Source organism: Salmo trutta, chromosome 30 (genome assembly GCF_901001165.1).
Source record: "Salmo trutta chromosome 30, fSalTru1.1, whole genome shotgun sequence".
Lineage (NCBI taxonomy): Eukaryota > Metazoa > Chordata > Actinopteri > Salmoniformes > Salmonidae > Salmo > Salmo trutta.
In genome coordinates, this window is record NC_042986.1 from 35642249 (window position 1) to 35660825 (window position 18577).

The window sequence follows — 18577 nt, forward strand, 5'->3', positions numbered from 1 at the left end:
TTGTTATTATTCATCTATTACTATGCTGTCGATGATGCTGACAGTGCTATTTGCAATTTACTTCAGTAAAATGTAAAATATTATGTTCATGCTATGAGCACACACACCTATGCACAGTGAATGCAGATACAGAATCAAGCACATCATGCACTGTAACAAGAAGAGAGATGTGCGCGCTAAAATGAAAAAGTACCACAAGGAAGGTGCTTCTCATCAAAAGACCGCTCATTTACTGGAATGTATCTAATTCGGAGTAAAGCAGTAGTGGTATATGAATATTAATATAGTTAAATCATGCTACATTGTGATTGGACCACAATTCAAAATACTACCGCTAATGCAGCGGTGATTGGACAGGTGCTTCGTGTAGGCGTGTTCACCACTTTAACCTTAAAAACAGCAACAAACTTTCTTTGGCCAGACGTGTCAGTTTGTTGTGCAAATTGGTCTTTCTGGGAAGCGCATCTGTCTACAGCAACTTGCTCTGTGTTGGATATTTTGAAAACTGAAGATTCTTCACGGATTAAATTCGAAATGGACATAACCTTGAACTAAATTTACACAACTGTTTTTACTTCGGATACATTCAATTTATAAAAATGTTGGACAAACGTAGTGTTGAGCTGCAATTGGATCAGGAGGATGTCAAAGGAAAAAGCGGTAAGAATTTGGAGGTGCCAGTGCCATGTTTTTCATTTAATGGCTTATTATGTGTCATTAATGTATGGTTCACGTTTGACTGGAATATCAAGGTTGATCAAGACAGGAGGTATAGCCAGTACAGATATTTGCTTTCACAACAAGCAAGACACATACCCAGTAATGACACAATGTAGTGGACAGAGACAGTTTCTTACATAGCCTACCCTACATTACAATTCATTACAGCTTTGACTATGTTTTGATGTATGTTATTTGACACCACAGGTAAAGAGTCCTTTGAGAAGCATTACCAATTCGGTGCGCTTCTTGGAAGTGGTGGATTTGGGTCCGTCTTTGCTGGTCAACGCATCTCAGATGGTCTGCAGGTACTTACAGCAAAATATTGTACTACATTTTTTTCTTTCAAGTGACGAGAAAATAGTCAATTAATGACAATAACAAAAATTCAAAACGTGTTTTTAGACCATCTTTAAAAAATGGATATATGAACACTTGTTTATTTATCCTTAGGTGGCAATTAAGCAAGTTTCAAGTGACAGAGTGCAGCAATGGGCGCGATTGGTAAGATTTTTTTTATTTTTATATGATTTAAGATGTGCGTTTGTCTTGTTGGGGCTTCTGCCAATTGTATTTTTTTGTGGTTACCATTCTTGTACACCTGACAGTCTCGTCATGTGTGGAAATAAAAAACGGATATTTCGTGCCCTCTGCTGGAAATCGAAGAGAACCCACATGTTGTTTTTTCATAACCGTGACGTAGTTGTAATTTTGTGGAAATTACGTGGTCGGGTTTTTCCTCAAGTATATAAATATATATTTTTAGGAACTTAGTATCAGTATTTCCCCTGTCTGGACCAACAACAAAAAAAGTCATATGTAAAAAATACTCTTTTTATTCTCATGTGTTTTAGGAACAAGTATATTGACGCTGACCTACTCATAATAATACTAACCCTCTCTCTCTCTCTCTCTCTCTCTGCCAACAGCCAGAGGGACCCAACCTGGTACCCATGGAGATAGCCCTGCTCTTACAGCTGGGGGGCGGTGCAGGGGCAGGACCCTGGCACCATGGGGTGATCAGGATGCTGGACTGGTTTGAGGTGCCAGGACAGGGATTCCTCATCGTGTTCGAAAGACCACAACCCAGTCAGGACCTCTTTGACTTCATCACAGAGCGGGGAGCCCTGGATGAGCCACTTGCACAAAGGTATATGACTGTTTCAAGTCAGTAGACCTATTTCACTCACAGGTTGAACATCTCCACTCTGTTTCCATGTTTGGGAGACTGCTGGGTTTTCTGTGCTCATTAATGTGATTTTATATGATATTCTAATTAAGGCTTCTTTTTCCAGGTTCATGCTCCAGATAGTGGAAGCGCTGCGGTTCTGTCAAGCACAGGGGATCGTGCATAGGGATGTGAAAGATGAGAACATTTTAGTCGACACTCGGACAGGAGATGTTAAGATCATTGACTTTGGCTCCGGTGCTCTGCTCAAAGACACTGCTTACACAGAATTTGAGGGTGAGTAAAAAACACTACTTATGATATCCATATGTACCCTTCTAAACTTATTTTAGAAGTATTGATGCCGCTTATTTTTTTGTTTGTTAGTAATGTAACCATCCCTTTCTCTCACTAGGCACCAGAGTGTACAGTCCTCCTGAGTGGATCCAACATCAACACTACCATGCCCGGTCCCTGACTGTCTGGTCACTTGGAGTGCTTCTCTTCGACATGGTTTGCGGGGACATCCCCTTCGAGAGGGACAGAGACATTGTGCAGGCCACACCAAGTTTCACCAAACGCATTTCAAAAGGTACATTACTACATAGGCCTATTCTTACTATCTGACAACATTTCTAGGGCAATGACAGAACAAATTCTGGATTTCATTTCTAAATACAATTCATCATAATTACTGAAAATCCCCTTCCTTTTCCCCCCAGAGTGCCAGTCTTTGGTTCGTTGGTGCCTTGCCTACAGACCAGAGGATCGGCCAAGCTTAGAAGAGATTTTACTCCATCCCTGGATGGAGTCATCTAATGACAGTGGAGACTTGCATGGGGATCACAACTCTTTGCCAAGCCAGTCAAGCCTATGATTCCTGGATATTATTGGGTGGCTAAAGAAACTTCAGATGCCTTTTAAGATCACACTTATCTTATATTCACTGTGCATAACTTATCAAGTCCCCCTATGGAAAGCTATTTATTTATAATGTTGTGGTGTTGCTATACTATTTTATTTTAATTTGATAAGTATTATACAAAAAATACTGCACTAATGTACTACCTTAGTACAAAGAAATGTATCACACACTTATCTTGAGCCAAGGCAAACTATATCTAAATTATCTTCATAAGTGTTACAAAATGGCACATTCCATAGTAATATAGACTATATTGGGAAGAGATATGTATGCTTTATTATTATTTTTAAATCATTTATCGGTATTTATTTCAATTACTATTTATTTATCTTTAGGGTTGGACTTTCTGTTTACATCAGTTATACTGGAGGCATGTCGAAGTTTCTGATACCATTTGATTCTATTATTTAATGTGATTTGGTTGAGATCACATACTTTTCCATGTGAAGACCTGGTTTTACAGGTTATTTAAGTTACCTTGTTTCAAGAGGAATAGAGGACTATAAAACAACAGTAATCCGGAGCACTATGGATATCTTAAATTTTCCATGGACTTTGTCCTGATGGTTTGGTAGTGACACAGGCAAGGCAACATCTCTATGGACACGCAAGTCAGGCTCATACGCCTCATACAATGGACTTGTTTGCTGGAGCTGAGTAGTCTTGTGAATGGGACATTGACACTGTTTTCTCTGCAAAATAATATTTTATATTTTTTTTAGGAAATTTAACACATTTAGAATGTTAAATACTATCCAGGATGTAATACTATCCTTCAGGATTCACCTTTAGAATGTCTGTGTATTTTTTTGTGATGGGCAGGCCTCCAAGGGTTTTGTCAACACCACAGCAATGAATCATCCAAGAATGTGTCCAAACCAGAAACTAAACTGGATGATCTTTCACGTACTTTATCTTGGAGGGAAGTTCAAATCTGTGCTTCCATTTTCCTTCCTAGGACATATGTTCTTGTTTTCTGTGGAGTTTGAAGGTTTACCTGAAGTAAATGCCTCAGTGTTTTAACCAGTGACTGTTGTTCAAGACAATAGACAACGTTCAAAACTGGGTGATTTACTTTTGTGTTATTTATTTACTTTTGTTCTATTGTTGCAAGTGGAACCCACATGACCAATTGTATGTATGTATGTATATATGTTGTTTAAATGTTGATGAGACTTCATCGTATGCCTTAATCTAAATCCTACCTTAATGATGGGACTGTAACGACCAACATTTTCTCATTCCAAAAACATTCATGACTCAATTTACCCAATGGAAGAGTTAATACATTCAAATCTTGTCATGAAAATGGGATAAAAAAAACATAATTCCGCTTGATTGTTTAAAACTATCATCGACATAATCATAGTCAATGAGCTGAGGTAGGATAGTTATATTTGTTGTAAATACTTATGTATTGTTTTATACACTGCCAGTTGTCACAAATCTCTTTACATTAAATGAGAATTTCAGGAGACACATTCTGTCAAATTCTTGATTGTTAAGTGTACATAAAGGCTGTCAATGTTTCTCTGTACTGTTTGGTTTTCATTAATCATGATTTCACAAGATTAGACTTCAATAATCTAGAGTGCCTTTGTGATCAGTCAAACACATATAAGAACGATAGGCCTCCATTTAAAGGGCTTGATAGCAGTAGGAAGTTTTAACCATCACTGAGTTGTTATATCAAAACGAATGTCAACAGCACTCATAAATAGGCAAGGGGTTGTCCCTGACAAAAAAAAGATTACAGTTTCGAAAATTGCAGTAATGGCAGTCGACAATGGTATTTTGGACACAGTAATTGCAGAATAATGCACTGTAACTGCAGTTACACTACAAAACTACTGCATTATATAAAACTGTGGGATCATACTGCAGTTATACTGCTCTGTAACTGCAGTTACAATGCAAAATTACAGCAGTAAAAAAAACTATAGGATCATACTACAGTTGAACTGCACTGTGACTGCAATCTTTTTTTGTAAAAGGCAAGGCAACCACAGGGCAGAATGGTTTAGTACCTCACCCTGTGGGCAAGTGTAACCGTGTAGGTTCCGTCCCTCACTTCGCCCCAACCTGGGCTCGAACCAGGGTTATGTGACTGTTGGTTGACACTTTTGGGATATTTAAGAAGCTTGAGGATCGTATAAATTGGTATGGGTCCATTAGCGGATACATTTTAAGATCCCAGTCTGTCCTGGTTGTACAATGATCAACCCTATTCAGCATTGGTTTCTCTCATCAAAGACAGGCGGGCCGTTCGTTTTTACTTTATTTCACAGCTCCAGTGCAATGCTGCCGTAGCCTATAATTTGAGTCTGGCGTAATCACTTTAGGCTAACGTTGAAATACAGTAGTCGTGTTTCTGGTCTGCAGAAGATGAGGACAGTAATGGCGGTTAATTGGCGAGTTCGTTTTGTTTGCATCGCCGGGGTTGGACGGGATATGCACATTTTAGACCATTCCATTGGTCCTATCAATACCACCGAACGACGGAGAGGCTGCCCCTCACCCAACAACCAATAGGATCATCGGTACTGGAAGCTCTGGGGGTTTTGTGAATGTGCCAGTGAACAAGGAAATGATTGTGAAGTAAAAACGAAAAACAAAACATCAGTGTTTTAATCGTAACGTGGAATGGCTCAGCTAGTGGGGTTGGGAATCCTAGCACTCGTTGTCAGTTGACGTGTGAAAGGGGCTGCAATAGCAATTGGATACAAGCTAGCTACCAGTGCTAAATTAGCTAACGTTCGGTGAAAGTCAAAGAATTAGCTCGCTGGCTAGGTGACAACACATTCCAGTTCACATAACGTCAATGCCAACATGGCAGGGGGCAACAACAACGGCCAAGGGACAGGAGTCGGAGAGGAGAAGACGGCTTCTCCTAGACAGAGTGAAGGTACAACTATATTTTGTTCAGCTGCTAGTTAGCATGATGTTTAGCTGACTGCACTGTGTTGATTTGCTAGCCGTGTTAGCTCATTAGCTAACTATACAGCTACAGCAGTGTCAGTCAGTGTATCCGGTGGCTCGTATCTAGCTATTTTAAAATAGCTACCTAGTTCATTAATAAAGTATCCAGGCAGAGGACATGGCCTGTTATTCAACATATATATATATATATATATATATATATATATATATATATGTATATGTATATATATGTGTGTGACTCTGAAAGTTGCATTCAAAACGTTAGCTATAGCCTCTTTCATCCATTAAGTCCTGTGTGTTGTAACTTTGGTGATGTGGAACTTTTCTTTGTCTTTCTTTACAGCCAGGTGAGGGTGGGGTCAGAAACTCCCCACACCTGTTTGAATTAACTGCGCCTTAATGTAACTAATATGAACCAACCAAACAAGTCAGACAACTAGAAGGAAAATGTGAAAAGAGTAGTCCTTTATCATACAGTAGGCAGATAATAATTATTAACTAGGTGGTTCGAGCCCTGAATGCTGATTGGCTGACAGCCGTGATTTATCAGACCTTATACCAACGGGTATGACAAAGCATTTATTTTTATTGCTCTAATTACGTTGGTAACTAGTTTATAATTAGCCGTGGTATATTGGCCGTATACCACACCCCCTCGGGCCTTATTGCTTAAATAATGCAGGGTATATATCAGCACAGTAGTTTATTATTATATGTTCTGTTTGCTTTTGAAAGTATAAAAGTCAAATTGAAAGCATTAATGGCATTGTTGAATTCAGTGTTCATAATAGCATGCTAGGACTGATGTTTTGGTTAGCTAAACTAGCAAGTCATTTTGTTTGGTTACCAAGGCAACAACTGTAGCTATCTCGTAAACATGCCAGCTAGCTACTTCAGTGCACGTTGAACACATTTCTAGAGCAAATGTGTTAAATTATAGCCATGATGTTAGATGATTTTAGTTGTTTTTTAAGTGATAATGCCTGAGAAGCCGTTGTTTGGAGCACGGGTGTTGTTAGGCCTGAGATGGCAAACCGTACCAATATATCCTCCAAACACCGGCTTCGAGGGCATTATCACTTTTATACAGCATATTCAAATAATGATTGACATATTTTCATAAATGTTATTTAGATTAATATCTTCCTTCCACAAGTTATAGTCCCTACACATCTAGGGTTGCAACCCAAGCCGCCTGGTCGTTTGTTCTATCAGTTCGGTTTCCAAAGACGCGACCCAGTCGTTCAGTCTTTTTGTTCTGTATCTATGGACGCGACCCAGTCGTTCAGTCTTTTTGTTCTGCATCTATGGACGCGACCCAGTCATTCAGTCTTTTTGTTCTGCATCTATGGACGCGACCCAGTCATTCAGTTTTTTTGTTCTGTATCTATGGACGTGACCCAGTCGTTCAGTCTTTTTGTTCTGCATCTATGGACGCGACCCAGTCATTCAGTTTTTTTGTTCTGTATCTATGGACGTGACCCAGTCGTTCAGTCTTTTTGTTCTGCATCTATGGACGTGACCCAGTCGTAGCCATATTGGCTGGCAACGTTCTTATCCCTTGCTATCAAATAAACGTCACAATCCAATTTTTGTCCTAACCGCACCATATTCCTGCCAAGTTAGACAGCGGGCTGCCATTAGACCACTCGAGACTTCCTACCATACAATCTACCACTGTTTACACAGCAGGAATATGGTGCAGTTTGGACAGAAGTTGGATTCAGATGTTTATTTGATAGCTAGGAACAAATTCACTTTGTCTGATAAGTAAAATTCTTAGAGATTATACATATGGTTTTGTTGACAGGAAACTTTTTGTCCCAAAGCTATGCTCTGCCTATGTCTTGTGAGAATAGATTTTCATCTGGTTCAACTGGCTTGGATTTTCAGCTATGCATGCAAAGTGGGTCTAATGATGTCATCTGATGTTGTCTTCTTACTACAGTGAACAGAAAGCTGAAATACATCAGTTTGGCCATCCTTGTTGTCCAGAATGCCTCTCTCATCCTCAGCATTCGCTATGTCCGTACGCTGCCCGGTGATCGTTTCTTCACCACCTCTGCAGTGGTTATGGCAGAGGTGCTCAAAGTACTTACCTGCCTTCTCATCATTTTATTCCAGAGAAAAGGTAAGCCTCAATTATTGAATATTGAAACCCCCTAAGGTCAATGTCTGCGCCTGTACGGAAATATAATTAGCATAATACAAAATCCCCAATAAAAATCTGTCAGTTTAAGCTCTAGATGTTTTTTTGCATTGGATGCATCTCAATCCCCTGCATCCGTCTGTCGCACTTCCGCATCTGCTGGCAGAGCTGGAGCGGTGTTTGTCAGACCATGAGACATCCCAAAAATCGGTATTCTCACAAAATTGTCTGTAGTGTCTGAACAGTTTGGCCTACAAACTATGGTGAAAAGATGAGACTCTCAGGAACACAAGGGTGTTCTCTGTTTTGCTCTATGACCCCCACAAGCGTCTTGAGACTTATCTGCAGTTGGTACAGCCGATCTGCCAACTTCTGTCTGAAGCGTCTGAACAGTTTGGGCTACAAAACTAATATGATGCCTCTGGGTAAAGGTGAGACTCACGAGCATGTGCAGTGCATTCAGAAAGTATTCGGACCCCTTCCCTTTTTCCACATTTTGTTATTTTACAGCCTTATTCTAACATGGATTAAAAAATAATCTACACACAATACCCTATAATGACAAAGCAAAAACTGTTTTTTAAACATTTTTGCAAATGTATTAAAAATAAAAAAAGATACCTTATTACAAGTCCCTTTGCTATGAGACTCGAAATTGAGCTAAGGTGAATCTTGTTTCCATTTATCATATTTCTACAACTTGATTAGAGTCCACCTATGGTACATTTAATTGAATGGGCATGATTTGGAAAGGTCCCACAGTTGATAGTTTTTGCTCTGACGTGCACTAAGCCATGAGGTTAAAGGAATTGTCCGTAGAGCTTAGACAGGATTGTGTCGAGTCACAGATTTGGGGAAGGGTACCAAAACATTTCTGTAGCATTGAAGGTCCCCAAGAACACAGTGTCCTCCCTCATTCTTAAATGGAAGAAGTTTGGAACCACCAAGATTCTTCCTAGAGCTGGCTGCCTGGCCAAACTGAGCAATCGGGAGAGAAGGGCCTTGGTCAGTGAGGTGACCAAGGACCCGATGGTCAGTCTGACAGAGCTAAAGACTTCTCTGTGGAGATGGGAGAACATTCCAGATGCGTAACCATCTCTGCAGCACTCCACCAATCAGGTGTTTATGGTGGAGTGGCGAGACGAAAGCCACTCCTCATTAAAAGGCACGTGACAGCCCGCTTTGAGTTTGCCAAAAGGCACCTAAAGAGCTCAGATCATGAGAAACAAGATTCTCTGGTCTGATGAAACCAAGATTGAAATCTTTGGCCTGAATAACAAGTGTCACATCTTGAGGAAACCTGGCACCATCCCTACGGTGAAGCATGGTGGTGGCAGCATCATGCTGTATTTTAATTTGTTTTGCGGCAGGGACTATGAGACTAGTCAGGATCGAGAGAAATATAAACAGAGAAAAGGAGAGATCCTTGTTGAATACCTGCTCCAGAGCACTCAGGACCTCAGACTGTGGCAAAGGTTCACCTTCCAACAGGACAATGACCCTAAGCACACAGCTAAGACAATGCAGGAGTGCCTTCGGGACAAGTCTCTGAATGTCCTTGACTGGCCCAGCTAAAGCCCGGAATTGAACCCGGTCCAACATCTTTGGAGAGACCGGAAAATAGTTGTGCAGCGATGCTCCCCATCCAACCTGACAGGGCTTGAGAGGATCTGCAGAGAATGGAAGAAACTCCCCAAATACAGGTGTGCCAAGCTTGTAGCGTCATACCCAAGAAGACTTGAGGCTGTAATCGCTGCCAAAGGTGCTTCAACAAAGTACTTAGTAACTTTTTTTTTTTTTTTTACTTCAAGGGGTCTTAAAATTCTAAATGAAATAGCAAAATGATCCTTTGTTTGACCTGTATTAAACATTCCATATAGCTTAGTAGAATGGTAGACTGGGTTAATGTGTGTAATGGGGATTTTCGTTTGAACCAAGGAGCGCAGTTGTTGATAATATCAAACAAGAATTCAGGGAGAACACCTCCAGAGCAGAAGCAAAAAACATGTATTGGAGACAGGCCCTTAATATTCTAATCAGACCGTACCCAATGTACGGGGCGGCAGGGTAGCCTAGTAGTTAGAGCGTTGGACTAGTAACCGAAAGGTTGCAATTTCAAATCCCCGAGCTGACAATGTACAAATATGTCGTTCTGCCCCTGAACAAGGCAGTTAACCCACTGTTCCTAGGCCGTCATTGAAAATAAGAATTTGTTCTTAACTGACTTGCCTAGTTAAATAAAGGTAAAATACATTTTAAAAAATGTTCTCCAAACATCAGCCTGAGAATCTTGTACGAAGTCAAAACAAAAGACAGTGACTTTGCCAGCTGCTACAGAATCAGTGTTCATGTCATCAATACAATAATAACCAGTGTGTCCTGGGTCCTTGTACCTTCAGTAGCCCTGACGTCAATCACTATCAAACGTCATAACAACCCATAACATTCAGTAACAATTCTGCTACTGACCATCAACCAGTACACGCATGAATATAGCACTGGAAGCATTGTGTTAATTACTCTTAACTGAATATGAACTTTATTCATCTTAAATATTTCCATTTCCATTGTGTTTACTGCAGAAACATTTTGACATTGTTTTTAAAGTTCAATACTTGGATAATTTGTGTTGTCAATACACATGACCTACCTGCAAAATGTAAATGTGGTGGTCTGCATTTTCACCTGTCTCTTACAATCAACCCACTCTCTCCCTCTCCCAGGAAACCTGAAGGAGTTTATTGTATTGCAGTACAACTCCATTGTCATCCAATACAAGGACACGCTTAAACTGGCTGTCCCAGCCCTCATCTATACCTTGCAGAACAACCTCCAGTATGTGGCTATCTCCAATTTACCCGCAGCTACTTTCCAGGTTAGTTGCTCTGGCTGCCCGGTAATGGGATGATGTGTTTCTTCTAGCGTCACATCCTTGTTTATGATATCTCATAGCAAATCACTTTACCACAAGCATAAACCCCTTGAGTACCCCACAATAGCCTATAATGCAATTTTTTTGTTTGTTTCCCATACCCTTCTGTAAGCCATTTAAAAATATATATATATTTTAGTCTGCAATATGCAAAATGTATGTTGGTAAATGCTGTTTGGTTTAATGAATGTTGTGGTTATTTCTCCAGGTGACCTACCAGCTGAAAATTCTGACCACAGCCCTTTTCTCTGTGCTGATGCTGCGGAAGAGCCTATCACGGATTCAGTGGCTGTCCCTGCTCCTGCTGTTTGCTGGAGTTGCTATCGTACAACTGGAGCAGGAAGGAAAACGGAAGGAGACTACAGTCACTGGACCGAGCCAGAACTATGCCAAAGGACTGGTGGCAGTGATAGTGTCCTGCCTCTCCTCTGGCTTTGCTGGAGTGTACTTTGAGAAAATCCTTAAGGGCAGCTCAGCTTCTGTGTGGATGAGGAACATCCAGCTGGGCATATTTGGCACTCTATTAGGCCTGTTGGGGATGTGGTGGAACGATGGCCTTGCCATTGCAGAGAAGGGCTTCCTGTTTGGGTACACACCCATGGTGTGGGGCGTCATCTTTAACCAGGCTTTTGGGGGTTTACTGGTGGCGGTGGTAGTGAAGTACGCAGACAACATCCTGAAGGGGTTCGCCACTTCCTTTTCCATCATCGTCTCCACTGTAGTCTCTGTCTACCTCTTTGGGTTCCACGTGGACCTCCTCTTCACTCTGGGTGCTGGTCTGGTCATTGGAGCCGTCTATATGTATAGTCTGCCCAAAGCAGCTGCTCCCTCCCCGTCTACTGCTACCCTCTCCTCTTCCAGCCACAGTCTGGCCGACGGCGCTGGAGACTCGGAGACGGAAGCTTTCCTCCCAAAGTCAGTCCTGGTGAAATGAGTGATCTGCAATCCTATCTGTCCTTCTCTTCTTCCTTTCAAATCTCATTATTTTTCCATCTGGACTAAAACAAACTTTACCTTCCATCTTTCTGCTACTTATATTTAATTTGGGAATTTCATATCAATAGATTTTTTTTTTTATACAAACGGAAGGGGTACGGCATCTCTGTATTTTAGTTCTGTAGATAACCCAAGGTTGTTTTTCCTCAGACTATCCATCAGTTTATTCTGCCTATAATGGAATGGGTAGCCAGAGATTTTAAGTCCCTTTTCGTGCAGTAGTCTGCTAAGTTTCAATACTTTTGAAAGCACAAGAGGGGTGAAGTATGAAAACTTGTGATATTCTGTTCATGTTAATCATGCCTCTGGGAATATCTTTGCTTTCAATACTTAGTTCTCTACAGACCCCTCTTTGCCTTAAACAATGTATTTTTAATCAAAAGAAAGCCTTAACACATATCCAGATGACATGCCAGAGGATTTAAAATACAGCTGCAACTTTTGTGTTGTTTTTTTAATTGAAGTTATGGTCTTCAAGAAACCTAGTTACTTGGATACAACTCTTTAGACAGAGTGTCTGGCCATTCTACCATAACGGCCTGATTAGTGGAGTGCTGCAGAGATGGTTGTCCATCTGAACTATAATGGAATATAGTTGAAAGATTTCCAATTGGCATGGCCACTTTATAAATGTCTGTAAACCTAGAAACTGAAAAGGAGTTTGAGTTGTTCCGGAATTAATTTATTTCTGTTTGCTCTCGTTTGAGCTCCTCAGGTGTACATTAATTTCTGAAGTAGACCCAACTAATCTAATCCCATCCTAACGGCGCCTAAAAGGGAGGCTAGTTTAGGGTGGGCAGCGCTAGTTTGGGCATCACCTGAGCTAATGGTCATGCTGTGCCTTTTCTCTTTCATTTGTACAGTAATGATATCATTTGTTGACAAAAGTTGAAAATGTATAAATAATATCACATTTATAATTTCATTGTTTGCTTTGAATAATTGTGACAGGTTTGTGGAAATATGCGCATATTTATACACAAACTGTTCTCTAAGATGTCTTTTTTTAAAGATGGAATGTTTTAATGTTTTTTGTCAAAGTGGAAAGTGTTTGTCCCTGAGCACGAAACACAGAGTAAACTGGACAAGTATCAAATGGTAAAGCATTAGTTGTGGGTGTTTTTTTTTTTTTTTTTAACGCTCAAGTCTGCTTTATTATCATATGAAATGAAGGAGCTTTTCTCTTTAAATCGAAGTTAAATCCCATTGTTACCAGAGAATATTGAACATACTTGCTTAGATTTTGCAAGAATGGTTTCTTTAAAATCATCAAGCTGACAAGAACAATATACTGTATTTTTAGGCAGCTAAAATCCTTTGTCATGAATTGGTTTATTTAGTTTTTGTTTACTTTCGGGCTGTTGGTGTTGGAGTGGGTTAGAAATTCAGATACAGCTGCTCATAGTCTTTTGACCTAGAGCCCATTCATATAATTTTAAATGCATAAATAAGTAGGCCTGTATATGGAATTCTATCTTAAGTCTAGGTTAGTATCATTGGAATCAAACAAATGAATTGATAGACTTAAAGGCAGTTTGAAAATGCTTTACAAATGGAATTCATAAGGGAGGTGATATTCCTCACAATTTGTCTGTGGTCATTTTTCAGTGTGAAATATCAGGAAAAAAACTAATTGATACAGTTTAGAACAAGAAAAGTATTTCTGAAATTTTTGACTATGTTCATGACTTAGCTATTTCTGTACACTCTCAGACAAAAGCAAAACTTTATTTAGTCATCAACATTTTACTACACTATCCCCATGCCTTTTGGCCTCTATGAGAATTTACCTGACCACCATATGCTGGAGTAATTATTGGACACTTACGTGTTACCTATTTAAGTTACCTAAGAAATAGTATCTGGTCTCAGTATGAGGTTATCGTTGGGTTCCTCCTCAGAAAGACTATTAGCAGCTGTTGAGTATGGGATGTATTTTTCTGCGTTCATTGCCTTCAATGTTGATACAGAGCCACTGGCCTCCACTTGGTGTCTTATTGTCCCACATCACTGTTCAGCGTTGGATGCATTTATATCTGTGTGATATGAAATGAACTTAAGAAGAAAAAGATAGTTATCATGGTTAGTTTGCACTTTTTACGAATGTAACCAAGAAAGTGTTAAACAAATGAAAATATTTTAGATTTTAGATTCTAAGTAGCCACCCTTTGCCTTGACAGTTTTGCACACACTCAACCAGCTTCATGTAGAATGATTTTCCAACAGTCTTGAAGGAGTTCCCACATATGCTGAGCACTTGTTGGCTGCTTTTCCTTCATTCTGCTGTCCAACTCATCCAAAACCATCTCAAATGGGTTGCGGTCGGGTGATTGTGGAGGCCAGGTGATCTGATGCAGCCCTCCATCACTCTCCTTCTTGGTAAAATAGCCCTTACACAGCCTGGAGGTGTGTTTTGGCTCATTGTCCTGTTGAAAAACAAATGATAGTCCCACTAAGTGCAAACCAGATGGGATGGCATATCACTACAGAATGCTGTGGTAGCCATGCTGGTTAAGTGTGCCTTGAATTCTAAATAAATCACAGACAGTCACCAGCAAAGCACTATCACACCACCTCCATGTTCCACGTTAGGAACCTATACATGCAGAGATCATCGGTTCACCAACTGCATCTCAAAAAGACATGCCGGTTGGAACCAAAAATCTCCAATTTGGACTCATCAGCCCAAAGGACAGATTTCCACCGGTCTGATGTCCATTGCTCGTGTTTCTTGGCCCAAGCAAGTCTCTTCTTATTGGTGTCCTTTTAGTAGTGGTTTCTTTGCAGCAATTCAACCATGAAGGCCTGATTCACGCAGTCTCCTCTGAACAGTTGATGTTGAGATGTGTCTGTTACTTGAACTCCCTGAAGCATTTATTTGGGCTGCAATTTCTGAGGCCGGTAACTGATGAACTTATCCTCTGCAGCAGAGGTAACTCTGGGTCTTCCTTTCCTGTGGCGATCCTCATGAGAGCCAGTTTCATCATAGAGCTTGATGGTTTTTGCGACTGCACATGAAGAAACTTTCAAAGTTCTTGAAATGTTCCTGATTTCCTGACCATGTCTTAAAGTAATGATTGACTGTCGTTTCTCTTTGCTTATTAGAGCTGTTATTGCCATAATATGGACTTGGTCTTTTACCAAATAACGCTATCTTCTGTATACCCCCCTACCTTGTCACAACACAACTGAATGGCTCAAACGCATTAAGGAAAGAAATTCGACAAATTAACTTTTAACAAGGCACACCTGTTCATTGAAATGCATTCCAGGTGACGACCTCATGAAGCTGGATAAGAGTGTGCAAACTTGTCATCAAGGCAAAGGGTGGCTACTTTGAAGAATCTCAAATATAAAATATATTTTGATTTGTTTAACACTTTTTTGGTTACTACATGATTCCATATGTATAAAGAATAAAGAAAAACCCTGGAATGAGTAGGTGTGTCCAAACTTTTGACTGTTACTGTATATTTCAATGTTTATAATTTGATCAACCAGCTGTGCCTTGGCTTGCCCTATCTTAACATTCCCCACACCAGTGTCTCAGTTCTACCATGGTTATGTCACATATGTATGTGTGTGTGTGTGTGTATATATATATATATATATATATATATATATATATATATATATATATATATATATATATATATGTGAGGTGAAAAAGTATTTGATCCCCTGCTGATTTTGTACGTTTGCCCACTGACAAAGAAATGATCAGACTATAATTTTAATGGTAGGTTTATTTGAACAGTGAGAGACAGAATAACAACAAAAAAATCCTGAAAAACGCATGTCAAAAATGTTATAAAATTATTTGCATTTTAATTAGGGAAATAAGTATTTGACCCCTCTGCAAAACATGACTTAGTACTCGGTGGCAAAACCCTTGTTTGCAATCAGAGGTCAGATGTTCCTTGTAGTTGGCCACCAGGTTTGCACACATCTCAGGAGGGATTTTGTCCCACTCCTCTTTGCAGATCTTCTCCAAGTCATTAAGGTTTCGAGGCTGACGTTTGGCAACTCGAACCTTCAGCTCCCTTCACAGATTTTCTATGGGATTAAGGTCTGGAGACTGGCTAGGCCACTCCAGGACCTTAATGTGCTTCTTCTTGAGCCACTCCTTTGTTGCCTTGGCTGTGTGTTTTGGGTCATTGTCATGCTGGAATACCCATCCACGACCCAATTTCAATGCCCTGGCTGAGGGAAGGAGGTTCTCACCCAAGATTTGACGGTACATGGCCTCGTCCATCGTCCCTTTGATGTGGTGAAGTTGTCCTGTCCTCTTAGCAGAAAAACACCCCCAAAGCATAATGTTTCCACCTCCATGTTTGACGGTGGGGATGTTCTTGGGGTCATAGGCAGCATTCCTCCTCCTCCAAACACGGCAAGTTGAGTTGATGCCAAAGAGCTCCATTTTGGTCTCATCTGACCACAACACTTTCACCCAGTTGTCCTCTGAATCATTCAGATGTTCATTGGCAAACTTCAGACGGGCATGTATATGTGCTTTCTTGAGCAGGGGGACCTTGCGGGCGCTACAGGATTTCAGTCCTTCACGGCGTAGTGTGTTACCAATTGTTTTCTTGGTGACTATGGTCCCAGCTGCCTTGAGATCATTGACAAGATCCTCCTGTGTAGTTCTGGGCTGATTCCTCCCCGTTCTCATGATCATTGCAACTCCACGAGGTGAGATCTTGCATGGAGCCCCAGGCCGAGGGAGATTGACAGTTCTTTTGTGTTCTTCCATTTGCGAATAATCGCACCAACTGTTGTCACCTTCTCACCAAGCTGCTTGGCGATGGTCTTGTAGCCCATTCCAGCCTTGTGTAGGTCTACAATCTTATCCCTGACATCCTTGGAGAGCTCTTTGGTCTTGGCCATGGTGGAGAGTTTGGAATCTGATTGATTGATTGCTTCTGTGGACATGTGTCTTTTTTACAGGTAACAAGCTGTGGTTAGGAGCACTCCCTTTAAGAGTGTGCTCCTAATCTCAGTTTGTTACCTTTATAAAAGACACCTGGGAGACAGATCTTTCTGATTGAGAGGGGGTCAAATACTTATTTCCCTCATTGAAATGCAAATCAATTTATAACATTTTTGATGTGTTTTTCTGGATTTTTTTGTTTGTTATTATGTCTCTCACTGTTCAAATACACCTACCATTAAAATTATAGACTGATCATTTCTTTGTCAGTGGGCAAATGTACAAAATCAGCAGGGGATCAAATACTTTTTTCCCCACACTGTATGTATGTATGTGTGTGTGTGTGTGTATATGTATATATATATATATATGTGTGTGTTTATTGAGCATTTCACTACCCTATTTTCTGAGCTGTAAGATGTATGGTTCTAAAGTTCTCCCGAGGGAGAATGTTTATTTTCACATTAGTTCATGTGAGACTATAACATGTCTTTTTTTTTTTATACGGTTGTTATAGTATTTGCATAGGACAGAACAAAGATCTCTTCTTGAAAACAATATCTGACTGGTGCTTTGTGTTCCATTTTCTCTCTGTTCCTAGGGCCTCTGAAAAGGAAAAAGGATGCTAAGAAAATGCTTCACGTCTGAAGGTATACCATGCCTGCATCTCATGCCAAAGTGATGTTCAAAGGAAAATTATTACAAATGCCTTCTATTAATTGAATTGAAATTCCTATACTAGCAGATGTGTTGGAGATGTTTGCCTCAGTTGCGAATGGGTATTGTATGAAGAGAATTACAGATTTTAATCATGCTTAGTTTACATGTAACAGATCAGAAGTTGAAACTTCCTTTGTAGAAAATATTTCCTTACACTGTTGCCTTACTTTTTATCTATATAACATTAACATGAGTTTAAAAAAAAAAAATGTATATTCCATTTTCTGCTCCCTATCTACCCATTTATAACAAGTATTATTTAATCCCCATAGGATTGTTGAATAGTGTTTAATTATTAGTTGTGAGTGTGATGCATTGAAACACTATCAATATCAAACACTATGAAACACTAAATTTATCACGGCCTATTTTTTTTTTTATGTGTTTGTTCAACCCCCAGCTAAGCAAAACTGAAAATGTGTTGAAAGTAAGGGCAGCAGGTAGCCTAGTGGTTTAGAGGGCTGGGCCAGTAACCGAAAGGTTGCAGGTTTGAATCTGTAGCCGATTAGGGGGGAATCTGTCGATGTGCCCTTGAGCAAGGCACTTAGCTCTAATTACTCCTGTTAGTTGCTCTGGATAAGAGCATCTGCTAAATAAATGTAAATGTGTTGACTTTTATTTGGGTTGAAGACAGTCCATGATCATTTGGCGCCCTCTACTGAATATTTTTTATATCTCAGCTTTGAATGTTTTTAATTTTTATTTAAATAGGTAAGTCGGTGAAGAACAAATTGTTATTTACAACGACGGTCTACCAAAAGGCAAAAGGCCTCCTGCGGGGACGAGGGCTGGGATTAAAAATATAGGACAAAACACACATCACGATAAGAGAGACACCACAACACTACATAAAGGAAGACCTAAGACAACATAGCATGACAACATGGCAGCATCACAAAACATGGTACAAGCATTATTGGGCACAGACAACAGCTAAAAGGCAAGGTAGAGACAACAATACTTAACGCGAAGCAGGCACAACTGTCAGTAATAGTGTCCGTCATTGAGTCTTTGAATGAAGAGATGGAAATAAAACTGTCCGGTTTGAGTGTTTTTTGCTGCTCGTTCCAGTGACTAGCTGCAGCGAACTGAAAAGA

General features: G+C 40.1%; 2 protein-coding genes across 2 annotated transcripts; both read left to right on the forward strand.

Moving 5' to 3' along the window:
- The first annotated feature begins 403 nt into the window (after positions 1-403).
- pim2 (Pim-2 proto-oncogene, serine/threonine kinase) lies at positions 404-4341 on the forward strand. Its single transcript, XM_029723972.1, has 7 exons — positions 404-660; positions 928-1028; positions 1174-1224; positions 1650-1870; positions 2016-2185; positions 2304-2480; positions 2611-4341. The coding sequence occupies exons 1-7, from the start codon at positions 600-602 to the stop codon at positions 2763-2765; spliced, it is 936 nt and encodes a 311-aa protein (XP_029579832.1). The 5' UTR covers positions 404-599; the 3' UTR covers positions 2766-4341.
- An 817-nt stretch (positions 4342-5158) lies between these two features.
- On the forward strand, positions 5159-17834 carry slc35a2 (solute carrier family 35 member 2). Its single transcript, XM_029723973.1, has 5 exons — positions 5159-5718; positions 7702-7884; positions 10626-10777; positions 11043-11749; positions 17362-17834. The coding sequence occupies exons 1-5, from the start codon at positions 5643-5645 to the stop codon at positions 17387-17389; spliced, it is 1146 nt and encodes a 381-aa protein (XP_029579833.1). The 5' UTR covers positions 5159-5642; the 3' UTR covers positions 17390-17834.
- Positions 17835-18577: the final 743 nt, after the last annotated feature.

Bases quoted from the DNA above. Each gene is read 5' to 3' on its own strand.
- pim2 (XM_029723972.1), top strand. From the start codon at position 600: ATGTTGGACAAACGTAGTGTTGAGCTGCAATTGGATCAGGAGGATGTC. The intron at 661-927 runs GTAAGAATTTGG...TTGACACCACAG, and splicing joins GGATGTCAAAGGAAAAAGCG to GTAAAGAGTCCTTTGAGAAG. The intron at 2,186-2,303 runs GTGAGTAAAAAA...TTCTCTCACTAG, and splicing joins TGCTTACACAGAATTTGAGG to GCACCAGAGTGTACAGTCCT.
- slc35a2 (XM_029723973.1), top strand. From the start codon at position 5,643: ATGGCAGGGGGCAACAACAACGGCCAAGGGACAGGAGTCGGAGAGGAG. The intron at 5,719-7,701 runs GTACAACTATAT...TTCTTACTACAG, and splicing joins TTCTCCTAGACAGAGTGAAG to TGAACAGAAAGCTGAAATAC. The intron at 11,750-17,361 runs GTCAGTCCTGGT...CTCTGTTCCTAG, and splicing joins ACGGAAGCTTTCCTCCCAAA to GGCCTCTGAAAAGGAAAAAG.